At 46.1% G+C, this 17,868-nt stretch overlaps 1 protein-coding gene across 2 annotated transcripts in view; it reads left to right on the forward strand.

Annotated features, from left to right (window-relative positions):
• Positions 1–1,859: 1,859 nt before the first annotated feature.
• The window catches only part of HY2 (phytochromobilin:ferredoxin oxidoreductase, chloroplast / phytochromobilin synthase (HY2)), a 78,441-nt gene continuing 62,432 nt past the window's right edge, over positions 1,860–17,868 (forward strand). For both annotated transcript variants that reach the window (XM_087670191.1, XM_087670192.1), the window contains exon 1: positions 1,860–2,292. In XM_087670191.1, coding sequence (XP_087526317.1) covers positions 1,972–2,292 — 321 coding nt within the window. In that variant the 5' untranslated portion in view covers positions 1,860–1,971. The remainder of the gene's footprint in view (positions 2,293–17,868) is intronic.

The raw sequence follows: 17,868 nt of genomic DNA on the forward strand, positions 1-17,868 counted from the left end.
ACTAGTAGTACTATCAACATGTCTGCTAGAATGCATATTCTTTGACTTTGAAGCACCTAGAATCCCTTAAAATTTAGGCTTGAATATAGATCAATTTACCTCTTATCATGTTCATGATCTAATTCATTTGCCTCTTATCATGTTCATGATCTAATCCATCATGGACTTCGATAAGGCAAGGCATATCAAAGTTATCCATTAAGGAAGACAATCGGGTAAGCCATTACAAAACAAATGTTACACTTAGCCATGTGTTTTCTACCCATTTTCATTAGACAACGTGTCCAATATAATCAACTTCTTAACTTGACAGGCCCATCATTGCCATTAAATGGGTTGGCTCTACATTCCCCTACGAGCTCCATACTAACGAAATTAGCACCCTATGAGCTTGTAAAACACCCTTACCATCAAATTTAGACATGGTTGTGGTTTTGTACCTCTTGACATTGTCGCGGTCACTATTAAAGTCCACAATGGTAACATAATACATCCTCTCTCCTTGCTTTCTTGTGTCTACCGCTGGCCTATGCCATTCTTCTTGTATCATTTCCTCTCATGAAATACAATGAGGAGCTTGGAACTGCATATACTTAGAGCAATAGTTAGACATGCCATGGTTAAGAGTAGATTCACACACATCACATGTGTGAAATCACATATACATGCATATGTTTGCGCACGTGTGTGTGTAAGAAAAGTGGATGCTACAAAGTAAAAGAAATCAATGTAAGTGACAAGTAGAGTATGAAGAATCAAATACTTTGATTATTGTAGATGAGCACAATAAATAGTTGATGCTTCTAGAGCATGTCACCTTGGTAGGAAGCTTTGATAGCACATAGGAAAGAAGAGAGAGCAAAGGCTATGTATATAAACAAGTGAGGTTGAAGCTCGTAAAATGAGCCACAAATTGTTACACTAAGTAGAGTGTTACATGCACAATTTTTCGAGCATGAAACCAATATTGATCATCATACCTGTATTCAATAGGTCCATAACTTATGCATAGTAAATAGAGTATTACATGCATGGTTTTTCGAGCATGAAACCAATATTGACCATCGTACCTGTATTCAATAGGTCCATAACTTATATGTGGTATTTTGGGTAACAAACCTATCTTTCTCCTGCCCTGCCCTATTCAATTGACTCCTTATTACAAAGAGGGGCTCTACCCCCCTCCACATCTCCCTCCAAGAAGTCTGGTGGGAAAAGTTACATCGTGGTAAGCCCTCTAAACAAAGACCTAGTGTAGTAATGATTTTACACATGCATCTAGCCCAGTTGGCAATATGCTAGCCTCCTTAGGGTTTGTCTCTAGTTGGCCACACTCGACAACCATTTGGTGTTGAAATTAGGATGATGTGTTTAGTAGCCTCTTGCATATAACTTGATATTCTTTTTGTGATTAATATTACATCATGAAGTAAAGGTAGGCATTCTTCTAATAAGGAGGCAAAAGAACATAACACACCGTGTTTACTTTACTTGCAAGACTCCCACAAAGCGGAGTTTGAGCTAGGTGAGGCATTGTCCTTAGTTAAGACTTTTGGCGCTTGAGCTACTTTGTGGAAGAGTTGGTAAGGACTTCTCCCATATGTAGGTCGTTTACATACCGAATGTCGGACGCCCACTTTGTAAGTGTTAACCAATCAAACTACTTATTTACAAGTTAGGTGAAATCTCGAGGAGAGGGAGTCTCCTTAGCCCAATTCGTAGAGTGACGAACAAGGGTATATTTTTTTACATTTGATGCCAATCAAACAAATAGCAAAAAAATAATAATTTATTATTAAATAAAAGATATCCTTTTGGTATGTAAGGGCTTTGTGCCAATATCCGCACCACCCAATTTCCAAGACTACATACATGCCTAGACTCTAGGCCGAGTAACCAGACTTAGAGCAACTTATGTACCCGAGATTGAGATTGAGCAACCAGCTGGTGCGTACCCATGCTTGATCTACGATGACGAGTCTTCACCTTCTCTGTCAGTCTCAGGCCGCGCCTGAGTTCCTCGTAACGTGCAATGATAATGCCGAATGCCTCATCCCCCACAGTCCAACGAGGCTGCTGCATTCGTGCCTCAGCCCTAATTCAAACCCGAAGAGCACCTTGCCTCAGCTTCATCGGCTCACGAGCCCCCTCCGAGCAGCTGTCTGCCTCGCCCGTGCCCCCAATAGGAGCGCTGAAACCACCAGCGCTGGCCCGGCCTTGTACGGCGAGTTTGTCGATTTTTCTATCCACGAAGCTGCACGGCATGCCGACTTGCGACCACTCCCCATTCAAGTATCTAGTTCATTGTTGAATACATTTGAAGTATAAGAATGGAGAATTTGTATCTGAAATGCACAGGAAATAAGCAATGGTACAGTCAGTTTTCTGAAAAAAACACCATTTAGGCAGCAGAACAAAGTTCTTTAACTTACAGAAGTTGAGAGGTTTTAGCATCAGAAAGATTCAAAATGCTTGTCTCTGCCAGTTTCAAAAATGAAGATTTTAAGGTCTGAGATGCTTTCTTCTGTATTTGAACGCGCTTGAAAAGTTTCTACTTGATTTTACACTGAACCTCATTGTTTGTGAAACCGGTTATAATTGTATTGGAAAAGTTGCCCAGACTTGCATGGATAAACTTGTGATATGCATGCGTATTTTTGCATTGGAGTGTCCAGTAAGCAATGATCCATCTATATATGGGGAGTCCGTGCAGGCTGTAAAAATCTAGTAAGCAAGGAAATTCTATCTCAAGTTAACTATCACATGGTGCACTTTCAGATTGTCCTTTTAGTTTGGAATGTGAAGCAAGCAGCAATGTATTGAGGGGGATTTTGAAGAAGGCTTGTGTCAATGCAGTAGGAAAACCCAATGAGATGGCCTTGCCATTAAATCTTGAATCGTAACTATGAGGTCATTGATTCATCTTATCACTTGGTCTGACGCTTATGTCCCCGTGGTGTGTATGTGTAAGTACGGGTTCTTGTCCACTCAAATAGTTTCTTGGTCCTCCTCCTTGGTAGGGTCATTGATGAGGAGAGTCCTAGTGTGATTAAGCTTCGATGCTCGTTCAGCTTGTGAGCTATCCTATTTGTGCACTCGAATGTGGGTGTGTCTGTTCTCTTGGCCAATATTTGGAGGATAGTGCCAAGGTGTGGGGCCATAGTTGCATCCCTTGCTGTTCTCGTGGACCTTGGAGTGCATATGTCTTGTTAAAGGGAAAAACATATGGTAGCTCACTTGGAAAGTAGTATAGAGATGCAAACTTTAGCATGTGTGCGTGTGCGTTCTCATATTGGTTTTGCTGCTCATAATCATGGAGTTGCAAGGGGTGCTAAAGCTAACTAAAAGTTCCTTTCAAATTATCATATTTTTGTATCTCGTCAGATGGCCCTAAAAAGGCATTTTTGCTTTTTATACAAAACACAAGAATTTTTTGGGCTCAGAATGCTTTTTAAATAGGGACTTAGTTTGCACTTTCATTTTCAACCCATATTTCCACATTCAATGCCAAACACTCTTATCACATTCCTCATTATCACCTTGCTTCTTTGGCATCAGAAGTTGCTATCTGGTGCTGTTGTGGCTATCTCAATCAGCAGGTTCACACATGGAGGTAGATTATAACTGACAGTAAGCATTTAGTGGAGCCACACCACCTCGTGTAGTGAAACGCAATGCTCGATACTTAGCCTTTCTTGATGAGAGTGAGGGTAGGCTACTTTTTACTTCTCCAAGCTATTGCACTAGATCCAAGGGAGAAGGAAAATTTAGTAGTCAAACGTCCAGTATTGGCATCTCTAATCAATCAAGATTACTCCATTTGGTAAGATGCGTGCTAAGACTAGATCATCTATGTTGGTCTAAAGCAAGGTTCTAGATGCAACGTAGATGAATCTAAGTGTGAAGTGATAGTAGGAGGGAAGGGTGGAAAATGTGAGGGTGAATGTGAAGCACCAAAGTTATACTCAAATGAAATAGAAAATAAAGGTTTATCTTGTGAAACATTTTTGATCATAGAGTGTTCTTCTAATCCATACGGGTATTGATTTGGGTCTATAGTATAGACATAATCAGAGTCACACAAAAATGGATTGCATGAACTTATCATTGGGCTTGACAGTGAAGAATTTGAACTTTTGATTGTATCTGGAGTGGATAATCTTTCCTTAGTTGGGAAGCAATCAATCTCGTCATCGGAGTGCCCTAACTGAGATGCAGGTTGTAAAGAAATATGAGATGAAGAAGAGATGGGCTTCCGTGAACGATCCCTTAAAAGAAAGTTTAGTAGGTTGAGAGTTACTCTCCAAACAAAGACCATAATGCCTTAAGAGAGCCTCCATTGAAGGGTTAGCTTAAGAAAGCACCAGAGGATTTGAAGATGGAGTGGTTTGTAGCCATGGTGAGTTAGCATGTGATGTATAGTGTAATCAAGCATAAACCAAGCATCCATGATAGCCTCAGGTAACTGTTTAGAGGAGCATCGGCTTTGATAGGATGCAGATATACTAGGATTTGCAAATGAAAACACCAATTGTACGAGCACAACTAAAACATAGAGATCTCAAACACAAATGTAGAAACACAAAACATAAGAAAGAAGGTAACTAAATGATCAAATGAATAATGAGTGAAAGTATACAAAATGCTCAATAGTAGAGCAACGAGCTATCCAACAGCTAGTGGCTTATGCGGGAGTGGGTTGAGGGAGGTGTTGGAGTGCGTTGTCTATTGGAGATAGATGTTGAGTGCTGTAACTAGTTAAAGGTGAGATGATGATGAAGATGCAAATACTAAGGCAATATGATGAAAACTGAAATGTAGCAAGTTTGTGGGGCTAGAGAAGGAAAACACAACGGTGTACTACCCGAAAATGATGATAGTTGGTCACATAGTAGGGAAGGGTTGGGTCACAGTTAGGAGAGGAAGATTTGATGTTGGGTGGCTTGAGTAGTTACAAAATGCAAGCCTAGATAGGTTTCTAGATGATGTCAACAAGCTAGGTACAAAAGCACAAATTGCGGGAACCTCCAAGGATGTAGAGGATAATGATTGATTGGGATTAAGAGCAGGATAAGTGACCTAGCACACGTACTATTTGTAGATGAGGAACCGACCAAAAAGTGAGTAATTTGCTTATGGGACATTGTAGGGTTGTCACGTACGATGGCGTTTGATTAGTACCATCTGATAGTAGTATGGTACTAATCGGACTAATAAATCTTGGAGCTATGTCCGAGGAAAAAAAAAACGTATAATTTAAAGTCTATACTTAATATTTGGACTTAAAACATAAATTTAGAGATTCAAGCCAAAAGTAAGTGCAAAAGAGTTGAAACAAGAGTCAAGAGTCAAGAGTATAGTACGAGTCATGACTCATGATTCATGAATCATGAAACTGACTTTTTTATGAGCCAAATATGCGATCTTATACAAAAAGATATACAAAAATGGATTGAGATAAAGTCATGGTTCAATCTGAATCAAGATACATGATCAAATGACAAATCCCTAGGCTCTAGGTGCTCATATCACTCTTGGTATCGGAGGTAAAAGCATTCTTGTTGTCGCTTGAGGAGCCATTACTATCCTCAACAAAATCACCCTCACTAATGTCATTGATGCGCCCCTCATCATGCTTGGACTTTGTAAGCTCTATGTGAGAGGTAGTGATGGGAATATCCTCATGGACCAAACTAGAAGTATTTCTTGAGCCACTCCCATGCCTTGTGTAGCATCTAAGGGTCCTGCGAGCATCACGAGTAGTCGATGTAGATGCTGAAGTGGAAGCTCTACCACTAGCAGCATGAGGGCGAACAACACCATGGGCTCAACATACATGAGTGCGAGTGATCCGCCATCCATCTCCTTGAGCTGCAAATAAAGCTCCCTAAATATTTGCTTCTCCTCCAAGTCCCTCTTGCAAGTCATACTTTAAGTGTGCTAGTGGAGAGCTTAAGCATCTACATTTACCTATACATTTTAAGGATGAAAAACTTAGATTAAACAAATGAAGCATAATTTATGAATAAAGTTATAAACTAAAAAGTATAAAAATTGGGTATGCTTGTCTTGCCATAGACATCTCATGCATATTGTGTAGCATGCGTAAATTGGAGCGACAATAAATTAGTCTCTCCAATTGCCGCGTACTAAGCTTATTACGAAATTTTGGTACGCATGAAGAAATAGACAGACCATTTTTTCTCACATGCACTTGATGAATAATCCTAAACCATGTGAAGAGAAATTAAATTTAAACTTCAAATTTGCAAGTTGTAACTAGAATCAAATGAAAAAAGAGGAGATTTTTAAACTTGTGCTAGAATGCGTAAGGTTGCTCTTTGGAGATAAGAGATTTTTAAACCTGTGCGAAAATGGATAAGGCTACTCTTTGGAGATGAGGCAATTGATAGACAAATGATTCTAATAAAAAAGAGGCTTCATGAATGATTCCTGCTTCCAACATTTGTGGATGCGAAAGCGGTGCCCCTTTGATCACACTATAATTTATGAGCTCTTAGAGTAAGGCATCATGATGCTCTTCTGCCGAAGCCTTTGGAAGAAATGCATCGCATCGGCAAGGACATTGGCTGTTAAGAAATACCCTAACACAGAAACATAAATAGAAACCGTACAACAAAGCACAAACTGATAAAAGAACACAGTTAGGGTAAGGGTAACTTAGAGACAATGAACACAATGAATAAATGAAGTGATATAACTACTGAATAATACGATGCTCATGCAGCAAATACACTATGCAGTGAATGAATACTGAACCTCGAACTTTTATATCTCAAGGATTAGGGTAGCGGTAATGAGCTGGAGAGTGTGTTGAACTTTGAACAGATCCTGAATCGCAGCAAGGTAGTCTCCGGATGTCGAACACCAGCAAACACAGCAGGAGAAGCTAGATCTGATGTAGACAGCAGTGAGGAGAGAGAAAGACTAAAAACGCAGGCAGCAGGTGAGAGAGACTAAGAACGCAGGCAGGACAGCCTACAGGAGCGAGGAAGACTAAAAACGCAGGCTAGTTAGCCTGCAGGAGAGAGAAAGACTGAAAACGTAGGCGCAGGACTGTGATGATGTGGCAGGCTGTACGGCAGCAGGTTTGCATAGGAATAGCAGTCGCCTGACTGAAATCAGCTCCAAACTATGTGAAGAGGGCTAGAAATCAGTTGCCAACTGATGGAGACAGCAATGGATGCTTCGGCTGAGATGTCCTCCGTGAATGGGGTGTGGGCAGCAAGCTGAAACACGTCAAATCTGCAAAAACAAGATTGAGGGAAGAGTGGAGGATTGGCTGCCACTTTACAGAAAATTAGGATTCTAGATTCTCTTCTGCTTAACTCTCTCGATCCACTCCCCATTTTAGGGTTTTGGCTAAAATAAGCCTAAAATAAGTATGTTTTGGGGCTGTTTAAGTGACTAAGTGCATTTCTTAGCACAAGACCCCCTCTTAGGCCCAAAATAGGGCTAGAAGAGTAGGCCAGCTTAAATTTTGAGTTACCCCAAGGTGTCCCACCCCAAAGTAGCCAGGGCAACGGACAAAGGGTGTGCGTCGGCTGCCCAGTGACCTACCAAGACTACAAAGGCGATGGTTATCTTACCAAGGGAGCCCAAGTGATCACCCCAGAGAGGCCAGGGCATCGGACCAAGGGTGCACGTCGGCTGCCCAAAGGCCTACCAAGTCCTACAAAGGCGGATGGAGGAGACAACAATGGACTTGTTTGTTTGTGTATTGGTTTTTTTTTTGTTTGAAAAGTGTTTTGAAAATACATAAGGAATGTAGGGGAAGCAGCCGATTAAGTGATAGATAGGAAAGGATAAAGAGAGTCTTAAATCCAAGTCATTCACAAAACTAGCAAGCCAATCCCTCACATTGACTAGGATAAGTGCCTACGGATGATAAAAGTGTGTGTGCGTGCCAATTATGTGGTGAATATATGTAGAGGTAAAAAAGATGATGGTGGGCTTAGCAAGACAAGCAAGCAAGTAAGCAAGCAAGGGTTGGGAAATTGCCTTTTAGGAGAACTGCCATGTGTTATGCGACGAATATGGTGGATCCTAGAGTTGACTACTCCAAAAGACCGAAGAGGGATAAATGCGCACAGATGCATGTTTACATGAACAGAATGCCAATGCATGGGATAATGCAAAGGGAGATGGAAGATGACATACTCATGCAATATGCTATGCAACGGTGCCACTTGGATAGTGCCCTTGCAGGGGAATTGTTCACTTGTCCAAGTGCCCTTTTACAATCATGTCATCCTGACAATGCGGATGAAGTTACAAATGTCCATAATACAATACAAAAGATTAAATGAATGTAATGTCTAAAAAATGTAAGCTTCATCACTGTCACTATCAAGAGTAGAAGCTGCTCCCTCTCAAACTGGAAGGGAAAGCAAGAGGGATCCACCCTCTCCTTGTCAAGCTGAAGAAGTAGGGGAGGGTGTACCCAAGCCGATCCTGGGTAGCAAGTACTGAAGAGCCGGCCGGTTGACCGCTTTGGTCAAAATGTCTACAAAATTATCTGATGAAGGCACAAACTCTAGGCGAATAGTGCCTAGCTCAACCTACTCTATGGAAAAGTGAAAGTGAACTCCCACATGTCATGTCCGTGGTGCGATGATCGGATTGCCCGCAAGAGCAATGGCACTTTGGTTGTCACAATAGACAATTGTGGGAGAGTCACATGGTAAATGAAGTGCTGCCAGTAGACTCCTCAGATAGATGCCCTTGGTGGTGCCATCAAAGAGAGCCCGGTACTCAGCCTTGGCAGTGGAAGCCGCCACTTACGGCTGGACCAAGAAATGGGAGCCATACCCAAGGTAAAGAGGTAGCTGCCATGGGAACGTCGAGTGTTAGGATCTCTTGCCCAATCAGAATCAGCGTACCCCTGCAAACATGAACCATAACCATATGTCAGGCCATAAGAAAAAATACACCGCAAATAATGCAACACACGAAGACATGCAGTCCAATGTGACATCCTAGGTGCTGTGAAATATTGATTGAGTATACTAATTGAGTAAGCTAAATCTGGCCTAGTGTGAATTAACCAAAGAAATTTTCCTACAACAAAGCGATAGGTATGGACATTGAAGGGCTGTCCTAGGGTATTCTTCGACAAGTGGACAGTAGGATCAAGAGGCATGGCCACTGGCCGTGTCTGGTCCGTAGTGTACTGGTCCACGAGCTGAAGTGTGTACTTCTACTGTGACATAAAAATACAGCCCCTAGAACAAACTACCTTCATCCCCAGAAAATAGGACAACAAACCAAGGTTTGTCATTTCAAATGTAGCTTGAAGCTTAGCCTTAATTTCTACTATGGCAGCAGAATCTGAACCGGTGATGAGTAAGTCATCAACGTATAGCAAGATATAGCTAACCCCCTCTGTAGTAGATCAAACATATAAGTTCGGGTCATAAGGGGTAGAATGGTATCCATGAGTCTGTAAGAACTCATCCATCCTATGGAACCAAGACCGCAGCGCTTGCTTCAGCCCATAGAGCTTTATGCAACCGGAATACCTTATTCCTTGGGTTGCCAGAAGGAAAGCCTAGTGGTTGCTCCACATAGGCTTCCTTCTCGAGAAAACCATTTAGAAAGGCACTCTTGACATCCATCTGATGTATCGGCCAACCGTGGTGAGCAGCTAGTGCGAGTAGCAACCGAAAGGAAGTCAACCGTGCAATAGGGGCAAAGGTCTCTTCATAATCAATGCCATGCTTTTGTCGAAACCCTTGCACTATAAGGCGAGCCTTATACTTGTCTAAAGTCCCATTAGCTTTTAGCTTAGTCCTAAAAATCCAGTTTGTCCCGATGGCTTTCTTGTGGCTCGGATGATCTTCCAATGTCCAAGTCGCATTTTGGTCAATACTCTCGAGCTCCTTTTCCATGGCCGCTCGCCATTGAGGGTGTTGAAGAGCCTCCTGCCATGTATCCGGCTCAGAATGCGCTATGTAATCAGCTGTAAACAACGACACAAATGATGCCTGAGGAGCAAGTTGGGCAGATCTTCTAGGTCCCTCCGTAGTGGAATCTGTTGGTAGGATCCCCGAATCCCGCAAGGTTTGCTGGTACTAGCGAGGTAACGGGTCTCGCGAAGAGGGCCTAGGAACTGAAGAATCTGTGGGAAGGTCAGGAGTGGAAAGTAGACCAGGCTCAGTAGGCACGTGCCACGATCTCTGATGATGTGAAAGAAGGAATCGGATCGGAATCTAGTGCAGAAAATTGCACAATATCCCTCTCGTCAAAGACGACATCCTGCCTAACAATCACCTTGTTTGTTCGAGGATCGAACAAACGATAGGCTTTCGCCTTAGAGGAATATTCCACAAAAATAAGATCAGCTCACGGAGTGAGCTTTCCTATCTTGTCGTCAGGCGTTTGTGTGTACACACGACACCCGAAGACTCTGAAGTGGGAAATAACTGTGAGAGTGCGCAGCGGAAGAAGAACACGAACACAGAGGAGAGGAGAGAGAAAGCAGAGAATGAAGGAAGAAAGTCTGCACTGACTGAGATAAATGCTGAATACACTGGAATGGACAGAACAGTCCCTGCATGCAGCCCGGAGCGTCAGTGAGGGAACCAGGACAGACTGGAGGCAGAGGCAGCACCAATGCCGGAGACGGAGACGGAGGGAGCAGTGCTGTACCTGCAGAGAACAATGCTGGACTGACTGGGGGGGCTGCTATAAATAGCCCCCAGGCCAGCAAACTGGCCGACCAGCCAAACTGGCCGACCTGGCCAGATTTGGCCGACCAGCCAGATCTGGCCGACTATGGCCAGATCTGGCCGACTGCCCAGAAAAATGGGCAGTCAGCACAAAATCAGCCCAGTTTGGGCTGGAACAAAACCAGGACTGCATGCTGAACAGAAAATGTCCTGACAGAGCTCCTCTGTCTCCCGTCAGACTCTGACAGGAGCTCACAACCAGGAGATGACAAACTGAGATTGAAAAAGAGCAGGCTAACACCCCCTCTCAACTCTTGGGAGAGTCTGAAGACCCAAGAACCTCATGTGATGAAGCAAAGAAGCCTGAGGCAACGGCTTCGTAAAGAGATCAGCTGCATTGGCCGCCGTAGGACAATAGACCACCACCAGCTCCGAATCCACGATCCGCTCTCGAACATAGTGATACTGAACCTCAATGTGCTTCGTACGAGCATGAAACACCGGGTTCTTGGCCAGAGCAAGAGCACTCTGGTTATCCACGCGCAGCTCCGTAGGTCCGGTCTGGGAAAAGCCAATCTCCGCGAGTAAGCGACGGAGCCAAACTGCCTCCATAGCGGTCGAACATAGGGCCCGATACTCAGCCTCAGTAGAAGAAAGTGCCACAGTAGGTTGCTTCTTGCTGCTCCAAGAGACAGCACCAGATCCAAGGGTGAAAGCATAACCTGTAGTGGATCGTCGCAAATCCACATCACCTGCCCAATCAGAATCACTCCATCCAGAAAGGGTAATCCCATCTCCATACATGATTCCGAAGGATCGAGTCCCCTGTAAATAGCGAAGAACCCGCAAGGCCGCCTGCCAGTGATCCTGGGTAGGAGTCTGCATAAAAGAAGACAATAAAGCCACCACAAAAGAGATATCCGGCCGAGTGTGAAGTAGCCAGATAAGAGAGCCGACAAGGCACCTGTAACGGGTGGGATCGGTAAGAGGAACTCTAGCTGTCAGAAGCTTGGACTCAGGGTCCATGGGGCATGAGATAGGCCGACAATCAGCCATATCAAACTCCGAAAGAAGCTCGGAGATGTACCTGTGCTGCGAGATAAAAATGCCCTGTGCCATCTGATAGATCTCCAGACCTAGAAAGAAGTGAAGGATCCCTAGATCCGTCATGTCAAACTCCTGCTGAAGAATGGACCGTGTATGCTCCACCTGCTGAGTGTCGCTCCCTGTAAGGATAAGATCATCCACATACAAGATAAGGAACACCGAAAGTGAATCCACAACCCGTAAGTAGAGGTTGGGATCATAAGCGGAGCGCGTAAAGCCACTCTGTAGAAAGAAACGGTCAATCCGCTGGTACCAAGCACGAGGAGCCTGCTTGAGGCCATAAAGAGCCTTCCGCAGCCTGTAGACATGATCCTCCTTCCCCGGCACAAGAAAACCAGGAGATTGTGAAACATAAATCTCCTCCTCAAGAACGCCATTCAGAAAAGCAGACTTGACGTCCATCTGAAAGACAGGCCAACGGTGGTGAGCAGCAAGAGTCAAAAGAACTTGGATGGTAGACATCCTGGCTGTAGGAGCAAAAGTCTCAAAGTAATCCAACACGGCACGCTGAGCAAAACCCTTGGCAACAAGCCTAGCTTTATGCTTGTCCAAGGAGCCATCTGCAAGATATTTGGTCTTAAAGACCCATTTCACACCAATCACCTTCCGTTTCGCGGGACGCGGAACAAGCTCCCACGTATGGTTTCGCTCGATGGAATCGAGCTCGGCCTGCATAGCCTGTCTCCAAATATCCTGTGTAAGAGCCTCCTCCACAGTGGAAGGCTCGGAATCCTGAAGAATTTGTGACATAAGAGCATAGTTCACACATAGTGAACTGTCCCACTGGGCCTGTAAACGTGTTGATCGACGGGGACCTGTAGAAGAAGCAGGAAAGTGAGTAACACCTGAATCCTGCATGAGCCGGCGATACCATAAAGGAATCCTGAGAGACTCCTGCTGCTGTGAGGGAGACCGGGGGGTCTCCGGAACCTGTAAAGCACCCATATCGGAGAGGGACTCCCCCTCACCGAGTGAAGGTAGATCCTCCGCATCTAAAGAAGGCTGTATATCCCGTGAAGATCCCGAAGTGGCGGTAGAAGAGCTCGTAGAAGACGAAGGCACATCCACCAAAGGGGAAAGGGAAGCCGAAGGAGGAGGAATAGGGGGGGTGCTAAGAGGCATCCTGGAAGGAAGTGAGGGGAGAGAAGGTGGGGGGGGGGGTCCGTCGATGATGAAGAAACATCTGTAATGGAACCATCAATCGGATCCTCAGAGGCCGAAGCCTCATCAAAGATCACATCCCTGCTCACCTCAACCGTCCGCGTCGTCGGGTCATCGAGCCGATATCCCTTCGTGGTCGTGCTATAACCAACGAAGATAAGCTTTCGCGACTTAGAGTCGAACTTCGTCTTCCTCTTCTTCTTGTCCACATGGACAAAAGCATCGCACCCAAAGATGCGAAAATGGGACACGGAAGGCTTCTTTCCAAAGAAAGCCTCATACGGAGTCATGTCCTGTAATGCCGAAGTCGGAGAGCGGTTGCGAATATGCACCGCTGTAGCCACCACCTCACCCCAAAGGAAATGAGGAAGACTCCTATGCTCCAGCATAGATCGGGCCATCTCAAGCATGGTCCGATTCGCACGCTCCACCACACCATTCTCTGATGGTGTGTTCGGGATGGGAATACTCCACCCGAATACCATGATCCCTGCAAAACTGAGAGAAAAGATGAGAAGTGAACTCTCCACCGTGATCAGCTTGAACACCACGAACCTTGGAAGTGGTTTGGGTCTCCACAAACACTTGCCACTCACAGAAACGGGAGTACGCCTCGCTCTTGTACTCCAAAAAATAAGGCCACACATAACGACTAAAGTCGTCCACAATCAACATCAAATACTTGGCCTTCCCAAGGGAGGCCGTGCCCATAGGTCCGCAAAGGTCGGTATGAACCAACTCAAGCGAAGTAGCCCGCCTAGTAGCAACCTGCGGGTGAGGCTGCCGGTGCTGCTTGCCCCTCAAGCAGCTAGGGCATAAAGTGTGAAGAGGAGGGAAATCAGGAAGGCCCTCCACCATCTTCCTCCTAGAAGCCCGACGAAGTGAATCGAGGTTCAAATGACCATACCGAGCATGCCAAAGCAGCCCAAGCTCATGGGAAGTCCGCGCAGCCAAGGCTGTGAGTGTGTAAAGCCCACCCTCCTGAGTACCTGTCCAAAGAGCATCACCTGTAGAAGCATCCTCCACTGTGACTGCATCCTGTGTAAAAATGACTCGGGTACCTAGCTGAGTAAGGCCATGCACAGATAATAGGTTAAAACCCAAATCAGGGACATAGAGAACTTTGGCGGAGGAAGACCGCCTGTCAGAAAACATAGGTAAAGTCCCCACGCCTCGAACAGGAACTGTAGAATTGTCACCAATGGTGACTGTACCCCCTCTGGAACGAAGATCCTGAAGCCAATCCTGACGGAAGGTCATATGTGAAGATGCTCCACTGTCGACGAGCCAAGGCTTCTCCTGAGTGGTAGAAGCTAGGGCAGTGTCTTCCTCAACAAAGAGACGCACAAACGCAGATTCTGTTGTGGCTGGGGCCGCCTTCGAGTCCTTCTCCTTAGGCTTCAAATGGGGATACTTCTGCCAACACTTCTCCTCGGGATGGGTGCCCTTCCCACAATGGGGACACTTGGGCTTCTTCTCCTTCGCATCCTTCTTGTCCTCCTCCTTCTTGTCCTTGGCCTTCTCCTTCTTTTGTTTCTTCTTGCCGCCACCTGTGCCGGCCGTAAATGCCTTGGTGGAGCCACTGGCTCCCACCTCTTTGAGTCGCTCATCATGCTCCAAGACAAGCGGGGAAAGCTCCTCCCATAGAAGTGTCTCACGGGTCCTCGAAGTGATGAGGCTGGTGTAGAAGACATCATAACGGGGTGATGGCAGCTGAGTCAATAGAATCATCGCCATATCCTCAGACGATATCAAACGACCAAGAGAGGCTAGCTCGCCTCGCATATCCTCCATCTTCGTGATGTGCTCCTTCATGGAAGAAGAACCATCAAGACTGAGCATCCACAACTTCTTCTCCAGGGAAATCTTGTGGGCAAATGTCTTGTGCTGATACAAAGACGCAAGCTTTGTCCATACTTCCGCCGCGGTCTTTAACCTGTGAACATGTACAAGAACAGAATCATGTAGACTCATAAAAAGAAAGGAACGGGCTCGTGAGTTGAGCCTATCCCATAAGGCTGCACGGTCCATAGAGGTGCCATCGGACGAATCCACGGGGGGTCGGTCGATGGGCGAAGAAACAAGCTCCCAAAGGTCAAAGGTATCAAGGATGCAAGCCACCTTGCAGGACCATAGGGAGTAGTTGGAACCATCCAACTTATCGTCCTTCGGAAAGGAAGGGAGAATCGGCACCTGTATAGAGGGAATCAAGGAAGGCATCCGTACATTTGATGCAGTCTTCACTGAAGAAACCTTCGCAGTAGATGGAACCCTCTGAGATGCATGGACTGAAGAAGGACGAGTGCGAGGAGGTTCTTCCCAATGTCGCATTTCACGATAATCCCGCCTCCGCTCAGAGGAATGATGAGAGAGAAGCTCATCCTCTGAGTCTTCAAAGCCTGAAAACTGGTAAGACATCTTCCAATCTGCAAAATACCAAAGAAAGTTGTGCCGTTGTCGAAATAGGACCCGCAATGTGGTCACCAACCACCAAGACGCAGGCAGAGAGTGCCTACAAACACTTGGATCTGCAAAACGCAAGAATACTGATGTCGAACACCAGAGAAGAGACCACCAGCACCAGGAAAACAGCCCGGACAGAGGTCGCCAGCAGGAAAGGAGCAGCCTGGGGTGGAGGCGACCTGCAGAGCTGCAAAACGCAGCCTGTAGGGAGGTCGCCCAGCAGCAGGAGAGGCCGCCTGGCTGCAAACGCAGGGTTGCTGCGTTGCTGGATGACGTGGCAGCCCCTGCAGTCAGCGTGGACAGCAAATGCAGGCTGAACAGCCTCCTGATGCAGTCGCCTGGCTGGATGGATCTGGTGGCAGCCGCCTGAAGCAGTCGCCTGGCTGTTGTGGATCTGTTGGCAGCAGCAGTAAGGTATTTCTCTCCTGAAGGTTGTCCTCCGTGCTCTCAATCAGGCGATGATACCATGTGAGAGTGCGCAGCGGAAGAAGAACACGAACACAGAGGAGAGGAGAGAGAAAGCAGAGAATGAAGGAAGAAAGTCTGCACTGACTGAGATGAATGCTGAATACACTGGAATGGACAGAACAGTCCCTGCATGCAGCCCGGAGCGTCAGTGAGGGAACCAGGACAGACTGGAGGCAGAGGCAGCACCAATGCCGGAGACGGAGACGGAGGGAGCAGTGCTGTACCTGCAGAGAACAATGCTGGACTGACTGGGGGGGCTGCTATAAATAGCCCCCCGGCCAGCAAACTGGCCGACCAGCCAAACTGGCCGACCTGGCCAGATTTGGCCGACCAGCCAGATCTGGCCGACTATGGCCAGATCTGGCCGACTGCCCAGAAAAATGGGCAGTCAGCACAAAAACAGCCCAGTTTGGGCTGGAACAAAACCAGGACTGCATGCTGAACAGAAAATGTCCTGACAGAGCTCCTCTGTCTCCCGTCAGACTCTGACAGGAGCTCACAACCAGGAGATGACAGACTGAGACTGAAAAAGAGCAGGCTAACAATAACAGATCGAGAGCCAAAGAATGCCTCATACGGGGTCTTCTGAGGAAGAGCCGCAGTCGGGCACCGGTTAAGGATGTATACCGAAGTGTTAACAGCCTTGACCCAAAGGTGCTTAGGAAGCTTTGTTGAGAACAGCATAGAGTGTGCCATTTCCATGATTGTCCGATTTCTACGCTCTACAACTCCATTCTGAGAAGGGGAGTTGGTAGAGGTGAGTTGGCGAGAAATACCATGCTGCTGTAGAAACTCGGAGAATTGGTGGGAGATAAACTCACCACCGCTATCACTCATGCAATCGACACGACGACCAGTTTGGTTATGAACCAGCAGCACCCAAGCAGAAAAGTATGTGAAAGCATCGGATTTATGCTTGAGGAAGTACACCCACAAGTATCTAGAATGATCATCCACTATAAAAAAGAAGTACAGTGCGCCATTCAAGGCAGCAGTGGATGTGGGACCACAAAGATCAACATGAATTAATCTAAGAGGCGCCTCAGCTCTATGAGAGGACTGCTGAGGAAATGGGGTACGGTGCTGCTCTTCGAGCTGACAAGCTTTACAGACATCTCGAGCAAGCTTTAGGTGTGGAAGGCTCTCAACTAGCTCACGGCATGACAACTCATAAAGTGAGTCATAACCAAGATGCCCTAAACAAAAATGCCAAAGACGCTCATTGTTCGTAGGCTCCTGAGAGATGGCTAAGGCCTGGAAGTTATGGAACATGGAGCCCTCAGCTGTCGGCTCGGTCAGAAAGTGTATCATGTGGTATAGGCCATGAAGTTGTGCCTCACCGCGAGCAATCACTAAACAAGTTAGAGAGTCAAGCATCTTGACTGTGGTTGTTGTAAAGAAAACCGCTTGCCCCAACCGCAAAGGTGCTGAACAGATAAGTTCATCCCAAGTTGAGGAACATGATATACATTGTCCAACGTAGTCAGATCCGGACCCTTAACAGTGGGAAAACTGACGCAACCTTGTGCTTGAATCTTGACTGAGGAGTTGTTTCCTATGCGGACCCGCCAGGTTGCAGGGGCTCGGGTACTGAAGATGTCCTCTATAGGAGTCATGTGATGTGTAGCTCCACTGTCCACAATCCAGACAGGAGTTGAAGTGCTTAGCTATGTCGAGTGGGCCTTTGCGGTAACCTTGTCGGGAGGCAACTCACAGATATGGACGAGATTCACATTTAATGTCTCTATGGAGATGATGTGGGCCTCTGCAGACCTGTCAGACAAGCCCTCTGGAGTTGAGAACATTGTAGACTGAGATGGCTCTGCAGTGGGAGTGTGAGTTTGACCTTTAAACTGCTCCTTGCCATCACCCTGCCTCCCCTGCAAGAGGTTGCTTGACTGAGGGGCGGGGGTCTGAGACTTAGGTTTTGGTGCTGTGCCTCTTGCCTATGATCGACACTCCTCATCAAAATGGCCAG

This window comes from Lygodium microphyllum, chromosome 28, assembly GCF_053477565.2.
Source record: "Lygodium microphyllum isolate KBCC chromosome 28, Lygodium_microphyllum_v1.1.10, whole genome shotgun sequence".
Lineage (NCBI taxonomy): Eukaryota > Viridiplantae > Streptophyta > Polypodiopsida > Schizaeales > Lygodiaceae > Lygodium > Lygodium microphyllum.